The following is a 12,030-nucleotide window of genomic DNA, read 5'->3' on the forward strand; positions in this document are numbered from 1 at the left end:
CGCGATTCCGTGTCTCCACCGCTAAAGGGATGACAGCCTTATTTCTGCGGGTGGTGTTAATCCTCTCACTATCACTTGTTGCGCTGCTACCTTCATGAGAGGAATCCGTCTCAAATTTGGATTTCTGCAATCGGTTTCTTCTAAAAAAAGGTTTTTTATATTCAAATGCTTTAGATTCTCTATTACCAGTTAACCACCTGTAAACCTGATGTTGTTCATAGTCAAGCTGTACCTCTCTCAATTTTTCACGTTTAAATTTTAATAAATCTTTCTTGTAGATAGTTAATTGATTATTGAGTTTGCCCAACCAATCTGCCTCTAAATCAGTCTGTAGGCAGGACAGATGAGATGCTTCAAATTCCGTGATTTTAGAACAGATAGAGACTACTTCCTTTTTAGATTGTTCAATGACCAGAAGCATTAGGTCAAATGAACATTTATTTAGGATATTGATCCATTTTCTGCAAAAAGCCGGATCAAAACGTCCAATAGTTGGACAATTCCGGACTCTGAAGCCTCTTGGTATTTGTTTTGACCTAAAGTAGTCACTCAAAGAGACACCATGAAGGTGGAAATCAATCTCTTTTTTCTTTAGGTCAAGCAAATCACGGAAAATAATATCATTGGGCAAACCCTCCACCTGATCAGTCATATGTTCATGATGCAAAATCGCTTCAGTCTCAGATACAGAGTAGCTAAATATATCATGCAGTGGGACCAGCAAAGGGTTAAACAATTCACTGTTGTTCTCAAGAGACTCAGCCATCATAAAGTCACTTATAGGATAGAGAATATTGCCACAATCCCTTAAAGTGCTAGTGCCCAAAAACAGTTAGTGCAAAATTGTACATAAAGTGCAAGTGAGAAACCAATAAAAACAATGAGCATCCAAAGCACATACCACCTCCACTAAAACAATGGGATTTGGTAAGCAGCAGAATATTGTTAGACCTGATCCAATAAATTCTCAGGTGCCCTGGTCCGATCCAGTATGACTGTGATCCATATAGATTGCAGAAGGCTCGGCACTCCACGAGGTAACAGCAGCTGGGTTTGGTGCCCTTACACAAGGAAAGTATAGCAGCGCAGACGTACGGCACTCACAACCACTTGTAAAAAATGACAACAGCTTGTTTGCTTATAACAACGTTTCAAACTATAATTTGAGTTTTTCTTCAGGTTGACATACAGAACATATAACCAACTCACCTTAAATCCCCTCTAACAAACATACTGCAGCCCAGTGATTGGTGGCGCTTCCGGGCGCGGGAGTCCCGGCCCGAGTCTCTGTCGCCGACAAATGACGTCACCGCGTATGAACGCGGCGCACGTCGTACAAATAGCTCATCGTCCCAGCTCTCTAGTGAGAACACAGCGTGATGTTACACATGTGCAAAAGAGAAAGTGAAACCTTGATTTTCAACCTATCTAGTAGAGTGCTACAGGAATCAGAAATCAGCGTTTTGAACCATGGCCTTAGTTTTGTCCCCACAAATTTTTTCGATGAATTTAGTTGGCGCAGAGACTTACACAGTTTTTCCCGCAAATTACGACTTAAAGAATTTTTTTACAATAAAGAGCCAGTGGGTAGTAGGAGCCCTATAGATTCTTTTTTGATGCAATCCTCTAGGTCGACTTTTGATCCAGTGTCGACCAATCCGTCGTTGAGGACATTTGGGCGCCTTCTAGATCCGGTGCAACTTGTCTAAATTGGAGAGAGATGCCCTTAAACAACTTGAGACCTATCAGGACATTGTTATACGTCCAGCAGACAAGGGCGGAGCGATAGTCATCCAGGACCTGGTTGACTATCGCTCAGAAATTTGTTCACAACTGTCTGAATCCAAGGTATACAGTAGACTTCACTGTGATCCTACTACACAATATCAGAAAGAATTGGTGGACATTCTGAAAATTGCCATGGATTCCAAAACTATTTCTAAAAAATGCTTTGAAGCCTTGTGTGTGCTGCACCCTAGGGTGCCAGTGCTGTACACACTACCTAAGCTTCATAAAAATTGTGTGAAACCGCCAGGCAGGCCCATCATCTCCGCGCGGGACTCTCTATACTCCCCTGTGTCTCAGCTATTGGATTTCGTCCTTCAACCCCATCTAAGTAGACAGGATACGTTCCTGAAGGACACTTCTACTTTCTTAAATATCCTGAAGGACTTTGGCAGTGTGCCGGAAGGCACGTTAATGTGTTGTCTGGACATCTGCAGCCTATATACGTGCATCCCACACGAGGGTGGTTTGCTGGCTATGAAATGCTTTATAGAGAAATTTGTTCCTATGTCTGTTTTTAATCATGAGTTATTTTTGACACTTCTGAATTTGACACTTACTCGTAATTACTTTCTGTTCGACGGCAAGTATTATTTGCAACAACGGGGGTGTGCTATGGGGTCTTCTGTAGCCCCTAGTTATGCAAATATATACATGTTCGAACAGGAATGGCAAATGTTCTTCAACACCCCTGAGAGAAGTAATAATATATTACTATTCAAGCGATACATAGATGATGTATTTTTGCTTTGGTCGGGGGGCACTGCAGCATTCGAGGGTATGATGGAGGAGATTAACAACTTGCAGTCACCCATTAAGTTCACTTATACTTATAGTACTACTGAGGCAAATTTCCTTGACGTACATGTTATAATAAAAGATGGTGTGTTCGAAACAGGGGTGTACACTAAGCCCACGGACCGGAATACCCTACTTATGGCATCTAGCCACCATCCAGAAGCACTGAAAAAAGGCTTACCGGTATCACAAATGGTACGGGTAGCCAGGATTACTAGTGCTCCTGAAAAAGTTCCTACTGAATTGGACAAAATGGTGGACAAATTCTGTAGTAGAGGTTATGACCTAGAAACCTTGATCCTACAGAAAGAAAGAGTTCTTAACATGCCTAGGGATCAATTATTAAACCCAGTCCGTAGGGACCCTGACACCATCCTTCCTTGGAGCAGTGATTACACTACAGCTAGTCCCATTATCAAGAGAGCTTCTAAAGCGCTATGGCCAATTGTGCGCTCAGATAGGGAATTGCCCATGTTACATAACCTGAGACCTGTGGCAGCTTTTAGACGTGGTAGGAACTTGCGGGATAGACTGGTTATGGCGGATATCTCGGGGCGTAATGAGTTACCTCCTCCTAATGTTTATAGGAAACCACCCGGTTGCTATAGTTGCAGTAATTGCACCACCTGCAAGTTCTTAATACAGTGTAAAAATTTCAAGCACCCACATACAGATAAGGTCTATGACATTAGGTATGTACTGACTTGCAATACCTCCTTCGTTGTGTACGTGGTGGTCTGCCCATGTGGTCTGTACTACGTTGGGCAGACCTCACGGAAGTTTAAAGAACGTATGAATGCACACAGATCTGCATTGAAATTGATTTTCAATGGCAGAGACGTGGACCAACCTGTGGCACGTCATTTCCTCGAATGTAATCACCCCCAGGAATCGATCAAATATTTCATGATCGATCATGTGCCTGCTTCCTTGAGAGGTGGAGATAGGGCTAAGGCTTTACTTATTAAGGAGTCCAGGTGGATAGTGAGACTGGGCACTATTAAACCAGCAGGTCTCAACGATAAAATAAATTGGAACTCCTTAGTATAGGTGCTCTGTGTTTATGTACTGATCCTCTGCCTGCAGCACCATTTTTGCATTATTTGTTTTTCACTGCTGTATGTCTTTATTATTACGTTTATTTTTATTTTTATTCATGTATTTATGATTTATACTCTGCCACACAGATCGTGCGCCTGGCCTGCTGATCACCCTGACGCCATGGCAACTGCTGTTTGGGAGGAGGAGGCAGTGTGAAGTGCACTCGTGGCCTCTGTGGAACGCAAATCAGCGGTTGCTGGGGCAACGCTGATCACGCCCACAGGAAGCAGGTCACGATGACGCACTTCCGGCCATTGGATCCCGGAGTCCGGCGTCGTCAGGCAGCGTGACTGTGGAGGGAGATTTAAGTGGGGTAAGTCTTGTATTGTTTTGTGGCTGTAATTTGTTATGATGTGGTCCTGATGACGGGGTGCTGACCTCGAAAGTACTTGACCTTATTTGAATACATCATTTTTCTACATGTTGCTGACTCTGAGTGCCTCCTCTGTTTTGCATTATATATATATGCATGCATGTTTAAAATGCTATGTATATGTATATATGTATGTGTATATATATATATTATGTATGTATATATATATATATATAGGTGTATATACGGAATATATATGTGTAGATATGTGTGTGTGTATATATATATATATATATATATATATATATATATATATATAAAGATCCAATTCAGCCGGCACTCACATACATAAGGCAAATGCTCCGGTGTCCAGTTCAGCAAAACATCATATATCTCCAATATGAACGGCACTCAGAGACTGGTATAATGAATCAATGTATTAAAGTCACGACTTTAATACATTGATTCATTATACCAGTCTCTGAGTGCCGTTCATATTGGAGATATATATATATATATATATATATATATATATATATAGTCCAGAAAATGAACCCACACTCGTTGCAATCATACATGCAGCATGATGGGTGCCTTCAGTGAATGAATAAATAAAATGAAACACAGGAAACTGCGGCACTCCAATGGTAAACCATGTATTAGTTTACATCATCATAATAGCAAAGGTGGCGGCAACGTTTCGGTACACGCAGGTACCGTTGTCAAGCCGCTTGCTAACAGGCTGAGAAAAACAGCCTGTTAGCAAGCGGCTTGACAACGGTACCTGCATGTACCGAAACGTTGCCGCCACCTTTGCTATTATGATGATGTAAACTAATACATGGTTTACCATTGGAGTGCCGCAGTTTACTGTGTTTCATTTTATATATATATATATATATATATATATATACACACACACACACACACAGACACACTAGTTTTACGGACCCAGCATATACTGGGTCACCTCAGTCCCCACCCCAGTGATTGGCTCCACCCAGTTCTGGAAACCCCCCCACGCAAATCCTGCGTTTGCCACTGGTGTAAAACAACCGTCAAAACTTTTGACCATGCCTATTTTGATGTTTTGAAAGGTCTCAGTAATAGATCAGCTCCACTTATACTCTGGCACTTATACTATACCCTTTGTTTACAATTGACTGTTGATAATCTCTCACCAGGAGTATAAGGAAATACCTATCTACACATGCACATTAAATAAATACCTAAAGATGTACATAATATTATAAGATTTAAAAGTATCATATGTACAGACAATAATAAAAATACACTTACATGGATTTAAAGTCAATAACAATAAACTGTGAAATTTGCAGCAACATATTTTTGCTTGAACCTTGCATGAACATATAGTACATTTCAGGATGGATTGAAAATGGAGTTTTCTGGGCTGTAGTTCGGGTTTCTTAGACCTTACCTCTTGCACTAAGTGCCATGTGAGACCATGATTAGTTGAATATTCCAACTTCACTTGATTGTCCATATGCGGAGTGAACATCTCACCACATCCCATCACTAAATTAAATTGTATCATATAAGATGCTCCAATCTGCATAGACTGGGTCTCCACATAACGTGTGCTGGTGGCTTGCTTTGAATCTCCTGTGAAACTGTAAATAATAAAAATAATAATAATAATTATTATAATAAATACCAATAATAAAACAACACTATTTAAATGGACATTTATTTACTTAAACAGTTTCCCTTATGACTTTCTTCATAGTTTAATAATTTATTACATTCATTCAGTGTTACACAAGGGGATTGCTATAAAGGAATGGCTGTCTGTTTATATGACCACAACAAAATGGTGCTGCTATTGACAGTGATCATTGTATCAGAAAATGGATATGTAAAACTATTTTAGGGACTGTTGATACAGTATGTTACCAAAGTATGTAGGTTTAAGGCCATATCAGACAATAATGGTACTTTTGCTGGACACCATTCTCAAAACATCAAACATAGAAGGATTGATACTGTCAAAGTCAGAAAAATATCTCTATGCACGCTACCATATTTGCACCTCACACAGGTCCGTGCTGCGCATGCGTACGCTCTCCCGTACGTGCGCATACTCACAGTCGCGGGCACCCGCAGGCGCACGGTATGCGTATTTACGGTAGAGTTTATGTGATCGTAGCGTGCGACTCAATCGTTACATATTTTCACTATATAATGTATTTTGTAGATCATGGTCCCTTTGATAGATTCTGAAAGTTTGGTTAATGTAGAATGTTCGTGAACAGAGAAATCCCTCTTTGTTTGATACGAACGGACAGACAGGAGTAATACAGTGGTGTTTAGTACCCATCGGAAGAGTATTTAATTAGCAATATTCCGGTGTTAGTTTGAAGCGGATTAATCGCTCGTGCGAATAGTTATGGACATAAGAAGTTTATGAACATTTACTGTATTTGCACTTACTTATCCATGCGGCGGGAAACCCAGTTTCCCTCCCACCTGAGCTGTTGGAAATAGTCACGGCCCACCTGTATGAATCAACCTATGACCTTTTGTTATAATGCGAAGAGGAATTCCTGTGTCCAATGAACAATGAGATTGTAGGGACCATTGAATTGTATTGTGTGTGGGGCATAAATAGACAAGCCGATCACATCCAGCACTCACTCTTCAACGGTTATCATTGCTGAAAATCGGGAGCTGGATGTCCAGAGGCGCATGCGATCGTTTCCTTTGTGCGTAAGTTTTTCTCCGCAACTATATTGATCTTCTTGTTATTGTGGGCCAATTTCTCTCTCTCTCTCTCTTCTCCTCTTTCTCTCTTATTTACCCTTAAAACGTAATTGTATTGTATTGTATTTCCTGTGTAGTTATCTGGTTAGGTAGTCTATGTTATATTGTAGTGTATGATTTGTATTTGTATTAATTCTTTTGCAAGTATATCATTCATAATATATATATATTAGGCGTTGGACCCTAAGCCCAGGTATCTGTGTATTTCTTATAGTGTTAAGTATTCTCAGAGCGTCGGTGACGCTCAAACAGCTTTTGAGTTAATAAGGTTACACTGTGTTGCATCTACACCCTATCTCTACGCTAAGGTTTTACAGCATATTACATTGTTTATGGTTTAGATTTAAAGGTTTAACATTGTGAGCGTCAGCGCCGCTGGTGATCACCTCGTGGTCCCGAGCGTCCGCTACGCTATAGCGAACCATTACGTTAGTCAGCAGCCAATAGCGTGCCTGCCTGTGATCTCTTGGCCGTGAGCGAACGTGACGCTTGAGCGTCTCGACCACGGCTAAGCGATTGTTACGCAGCGAGCGTACCCTTACGGTACTTCATACGTAAATAGCGTACAGTGTTCTTAGACCTCATAAAGGGTTTTATATAAGATAAATATTTAGCTTTATCAATTGGCGGCTCGCCCGTCCTTCACATATCTGCACTAGGTAATTTCAGCAGACATTATCCAGCAGCAAAGGGCGGGAGATCATATTCCTCGTAGTGCTGTTTGGATAAGCGTCTGCTTCGCTTAGTAAAGGGTGCTGAAGGAATCTGGGACCGGAGGTAAGAACAAAACGATAGTGTCCTTTTAAAACTGTTTATTTCTGTCTTGCGTACACACGCACGCATATCTGCATTTCTTTTCATTCGTGTATTTTCATATATCACTCTCCTGTTTGCCATTGTATAATTGATAAACGTACTAAGAGAGATTTGCCGCTATTCCATAGTTAAAGAGTAAAGGTAATACAGTTAAGGTATAGAAAAACACGCAACTCTACCTAAAGGTATAAAGAGAGATTGGTGTGGTGCTTGGTAGATGATCAAGGATCATCTACATTGATAAAACGTGTTAGTTGTGTTACGGTGGACATTGGTTTTGTGTACACGTGTCTCTAACAAAGGGCTGAGACTCGCGTACGCAAAGGCCGACGCACGCAGCGTAAATTACGCAACGGAGCGTCTGGGTACGCCCACGTAACTCAAGTCACGCGATAGTGTTGATTTTACAGGCGATAAATAGCGCAACAGGCGATAAATAGCACAATAGGTGATAAATAGCGCAAGTTTATTTTAGTATTCGAAATTTAAATTAATAGATCCTTCTCCTAATTTGTAACACATCTGGTCTAAAGAGAAATTTCTGCGCAGAAATAGAAATAGAAACAAAAGTGTACATGTGGTGAGTGAGTGTTTTTACATACAATTTTGAGGTTGAACCAAAAGAAATCATCGAGTTCTCGTGAGGTACATACGTGTAAGTGACATGCACGGTGGCTAGGGAGGCATCCTTGGTTAAACATAAAATTTGAGCATTAGAGTATAGCAGACCAGGAGGTCATACTGTAGCAGACCAGGAGGTCATAGCAGACCAGCAGGTTCAGGTACAGCAGACAAGGAAGTCCGCTATACAGTCCACAGGCACAACACCTAAAAGGGTTGGTGCAACACCCATATAGGCCATACAAGCTCTTGCTGAAGGAATTCGCAGCCGCAATTTTCGATTCCACTGGTCGCTCCGTACATAAGATTAGTTGCTTATGTGCTGAACGATTGTACCGCACGTAATTGTGTGCATTAGTAAACCTGACCGGTACTATTTGTGTACGAAGGTCATAAACGCTATTTGTACATTCTGACGTGATTTGTGTAATTTTTTATTTTTACAAAGGGAAGTTCGCTGGTCACTCAGGAATTATCCAACAACCTCACCTTTACTGGAAAGAGTAAGTGTTCTGCGGATATCCCTCGCATGTTCCAGTAAACAAAGGTTAAATAGGTGCCCTGGGTCGAGTACGCCAGCACCATATCGGTGTGATCAGGTCGTATTGGTCGGCGTGGGCAGAGTGAGTAAGGTGCTCGGTAAACCTTACCGTCAACCTATCGTGAATATCTTGGTTTTTTGTAAGGGTCCGTAACACCTGCAAATTATGGGGGCCAGTTGTTCAGGAAGGGGGCGATCAACCTCGGTTCGGGTTGATTCCATAAACCGTCCAGTCGGGTCGGCAAGGTACGTAATGTGTGAAAAGTACGGAAGTCACACAGAAGCTTTATGTGATGAATGGGAGAGAATGACAGTACATGACGGGGAGAAATTCCCAAGAGTAGGTAGCTTCAGCACAGAAGTGTTAACGAATTTAAGGAGAAGGATATGTCTCATTAAATCAGCCAAGAGACGAATCAAGCATTATGATTATTTGCAGTTGTGGCAACAGGAGGGTGACATACAGAGAGGATTGGCTCAGGCGGCGGGATCTGGCTCGATCAGAAAACTGATAGCCACGGCCCCACCGCCACCATACATATCAGGAGAGAAATTGGTTGCGGAGAATGACGCACTAAGGTGTAACAAACAAACACTTAGCAACTGTGTAAATGTTAAAGATAATGTTAACCAATTAACCAATGCAAGTATTAACCCGTGCAAGTTGTACCCTGTTTTGAACTTTCCTCAGGAGTGTGATCAAGAGGACGAATCGGCAACAATTTCAGCGCTCTCTCTAGCAGCCACCATAGCAGAGACCACAGTAGGCACAGCTCCACCCCCGAGATTAGTAACAAAGGCCCCTAGCGGAGGGATAGGTGAGGTCGTATCAACGGGTAATTACGGCACCATACACTATGCTGAAACTATTTCACCACAGCCTGTAGAATCTACACAGAATGAGGTTGTTAGAGTTAATCCTGTTAAGGTAATAGTAGTTCCAAATGGGAAAACAGACACTTCAGGAGTCACTCCTGTTAGGAACATTGCCATGTATAGCCCATTTTCCCGAATGGAATTAAGGACCATAGTGTCTGAATTCCCTGACCCTAGAAAAGACTTAGTTGCCAGCCAAAAATACATCAGAGACCTAGGTAACACGGTAGAGCCCAACAACAAAGACTGGCAGATATTGCTGAGAGCATGTTTACCCTCCAATGTTGACGCAACTCAATTTTTAGCTGACTGTGGATTAGATCAGGATGTACCTCTTACAGATGTGTACAACAAAGACAATGTAAAAAGAATAAGCTTACAGTTAAAAGAGTATTTCCCAGCGGTAGTTAAATGGAACAAGATTTTCTCCATTAGACAGAAAGAGTCAGAAACTGCTGCAGAATATTTTCACAGGGCATTATTAGAAATGGCAAAATACACAGGCATAGAGGACATTAAAACAAACATAAACCATCGAGAAGTAGCAGTATCGGTACTGATGGATGGTTTAAAAGAATCATTAAAGACTAGGGTACAGACCACACAACCATGTTGGCGAGGTCTGTCTGTGGCTACTTTGAGAGAGGCTGCTATTGATCACGACCGGAATATCACCAGACACAGGGAACAACAAGGTGATAAGTTAATGGCAGTAAGTATACAGGCCTTGACCACAAAACAGCCTGTGTTAATATCACCAAACCCTGTGGGTAAGTCAAATGTGGTAACATGTTATTCTTGTCACAAACAGGGACACTTTGCACGAGACTGTAGATCGAGAAATATACAAAAATCTTATCAACCCCCTAGACAACGACACGACACACGACATTGGGATCAGGGTCCGCAGAAACGGAGTTATGAGCCACATGCAGGGGAAACAAAAAGATATCCCCCGAACAGAGACTGGCAAGCCTCTGGTAGCTCCCAATTAACTCCATCACAAGTAGTTGCTGCCAGCGGGATTCAGGGAGGTCACCATACCCAATAGGGGTGTGGCCATACCTGTAATCTGCAGCCAGTAAAATTGATTGCAAGCCTTGGAAGTCAACCAGAAATTGCAATCAATGTAGCTGGTAAATCATTAAACTTTCTTGTAGACACAGGGGCGGCCAAATCAGTGATAAATTCGACAGTGGGCATGAGAACCACTGGTAAGACAATTCCAGCCATAGGGGTAACGGGAGTAGTCCAGCACTACCCTGTTAGCAAACCAGCCGAGATTACAGTAGGGCCTTTACATACCAAGCATTCCTTTTTGCTGGCTGCATCGGCACCGACTAATCTCCTGGGAAGAGACTTACTGTGTAAAATGGGGTGCGTCATTTATTGTACTCCTGAAGGTGTATTCTTGGACATACCTGAGAATCACGCTCAGGAAGTGCGAGACCTGTTAGACTCCCCGTCAAAATTAATGTCACATACCATTATGACAAATAGGACTCCCTCCCAAGTAGAAGAAATGACATCTCAGATACCAGAGTCACTTTGGACTAAAGACGAACAGGACACTGGAGTAATGGCAAACGTAGCTCCGGTAGTTGTACAAGTAAAAGATGGTAGGATAGCTCCAAAAATCCCACAGTACCCTCTGAAGCCAGAGGTGGAGTTAGGAGTGTATCCCGTAATAGAGCGCTTGCTACAACAGGGCATTCTGGTAAGAACGTCCAGCACTGCCAATAGTCCCATCTTCCCTGTTAAAAAGAGTGGGGGGAGGGGTTACCGGCTAGTGCAGGATCTAAGGGGGATTAACAAAATAGTTGAGAGTCAGTTCCCCGTAGTGCCAAATCCAGCTGTCATCCTAATGCAAATCCCTCCCACTGCGAAATTTTTCACTGTTATTGACCTCTGCTCCGCTTTCTTTTCGGTACCTCTGCACCCTGACAGTCAATATTTGTTTGCATTTACATACAGAGGAGTCCAATACACATGGACTCGATTACCACAAGGATTCATAGATAGTCCAAGTATATTTTCCCAGGCTTTGCATGATTGTTTACAGTCTTTCCAACCAGTGAGTGGATCAGTATTAATACAGTACGTGGATGATCTACTACTGTGTTCTGATTCATTGGAAGCATCCCTGAAGGATACGAAACAGCTCCTGTTTCATCTTTCAGACACAGGACACAAGGTTTCCAAAGACAAGTTGCAATTATGCCAAACTAAGGTAAAATATTTGGGACACTGTCTAACACAAGGACTGAGACACCTGACCGCTGATAGAATTCAAGCAATTAGAGACATGACTCTGCCACAAACCCAGCAACAGATCAGAACATTTTTAGGAATGTGTGGGTATTGCCGTAACTGGATCCCAGGGTTTTCCATCCTA

General features: G+C 42.0%; 1 protein-coding gene across 4 annotated transcripts in view; it reads right to left on the reverse strand.

The window, feature by feature from the left end:
* Positions 1-12,030, reverse strand: part of RELN (reelin) — an 856,893-nt gene that overhangs the window by 253,211 nt on the left and 591,652 nt on the right. For all 4 annotated transcript variants that reach the window (XM_063927014.1, XM_063927013.1, XM_063927012.1 and 1 more), the window contains exon 21: positions 5,439-5,631. In XM_063927014.1, coding sequence (XP_063783084.1) covers positions 5,439-5,631 — 193 coding nt within the window. The remainder of the gene's footprint in view (positions 1-5,438; positions 5,632-12,030) is intronic.

Source organism: Pseudophryne corroboree, chromosome 6 (genome assembly GCF_028390025.1).
Source record: "Pseudophryne corroboree isolate aPseCor3 chromosome 6, aPseCor3.hap2, whole genome shotgun sequence".
In the NCBI taxonomy this organism is placed as follows: Eukaryota; Metazoa; Chordata; class Amphibia; order Anura; family Myobatrachidae; genus Pseudophryne; species Pseudophryne corroboree.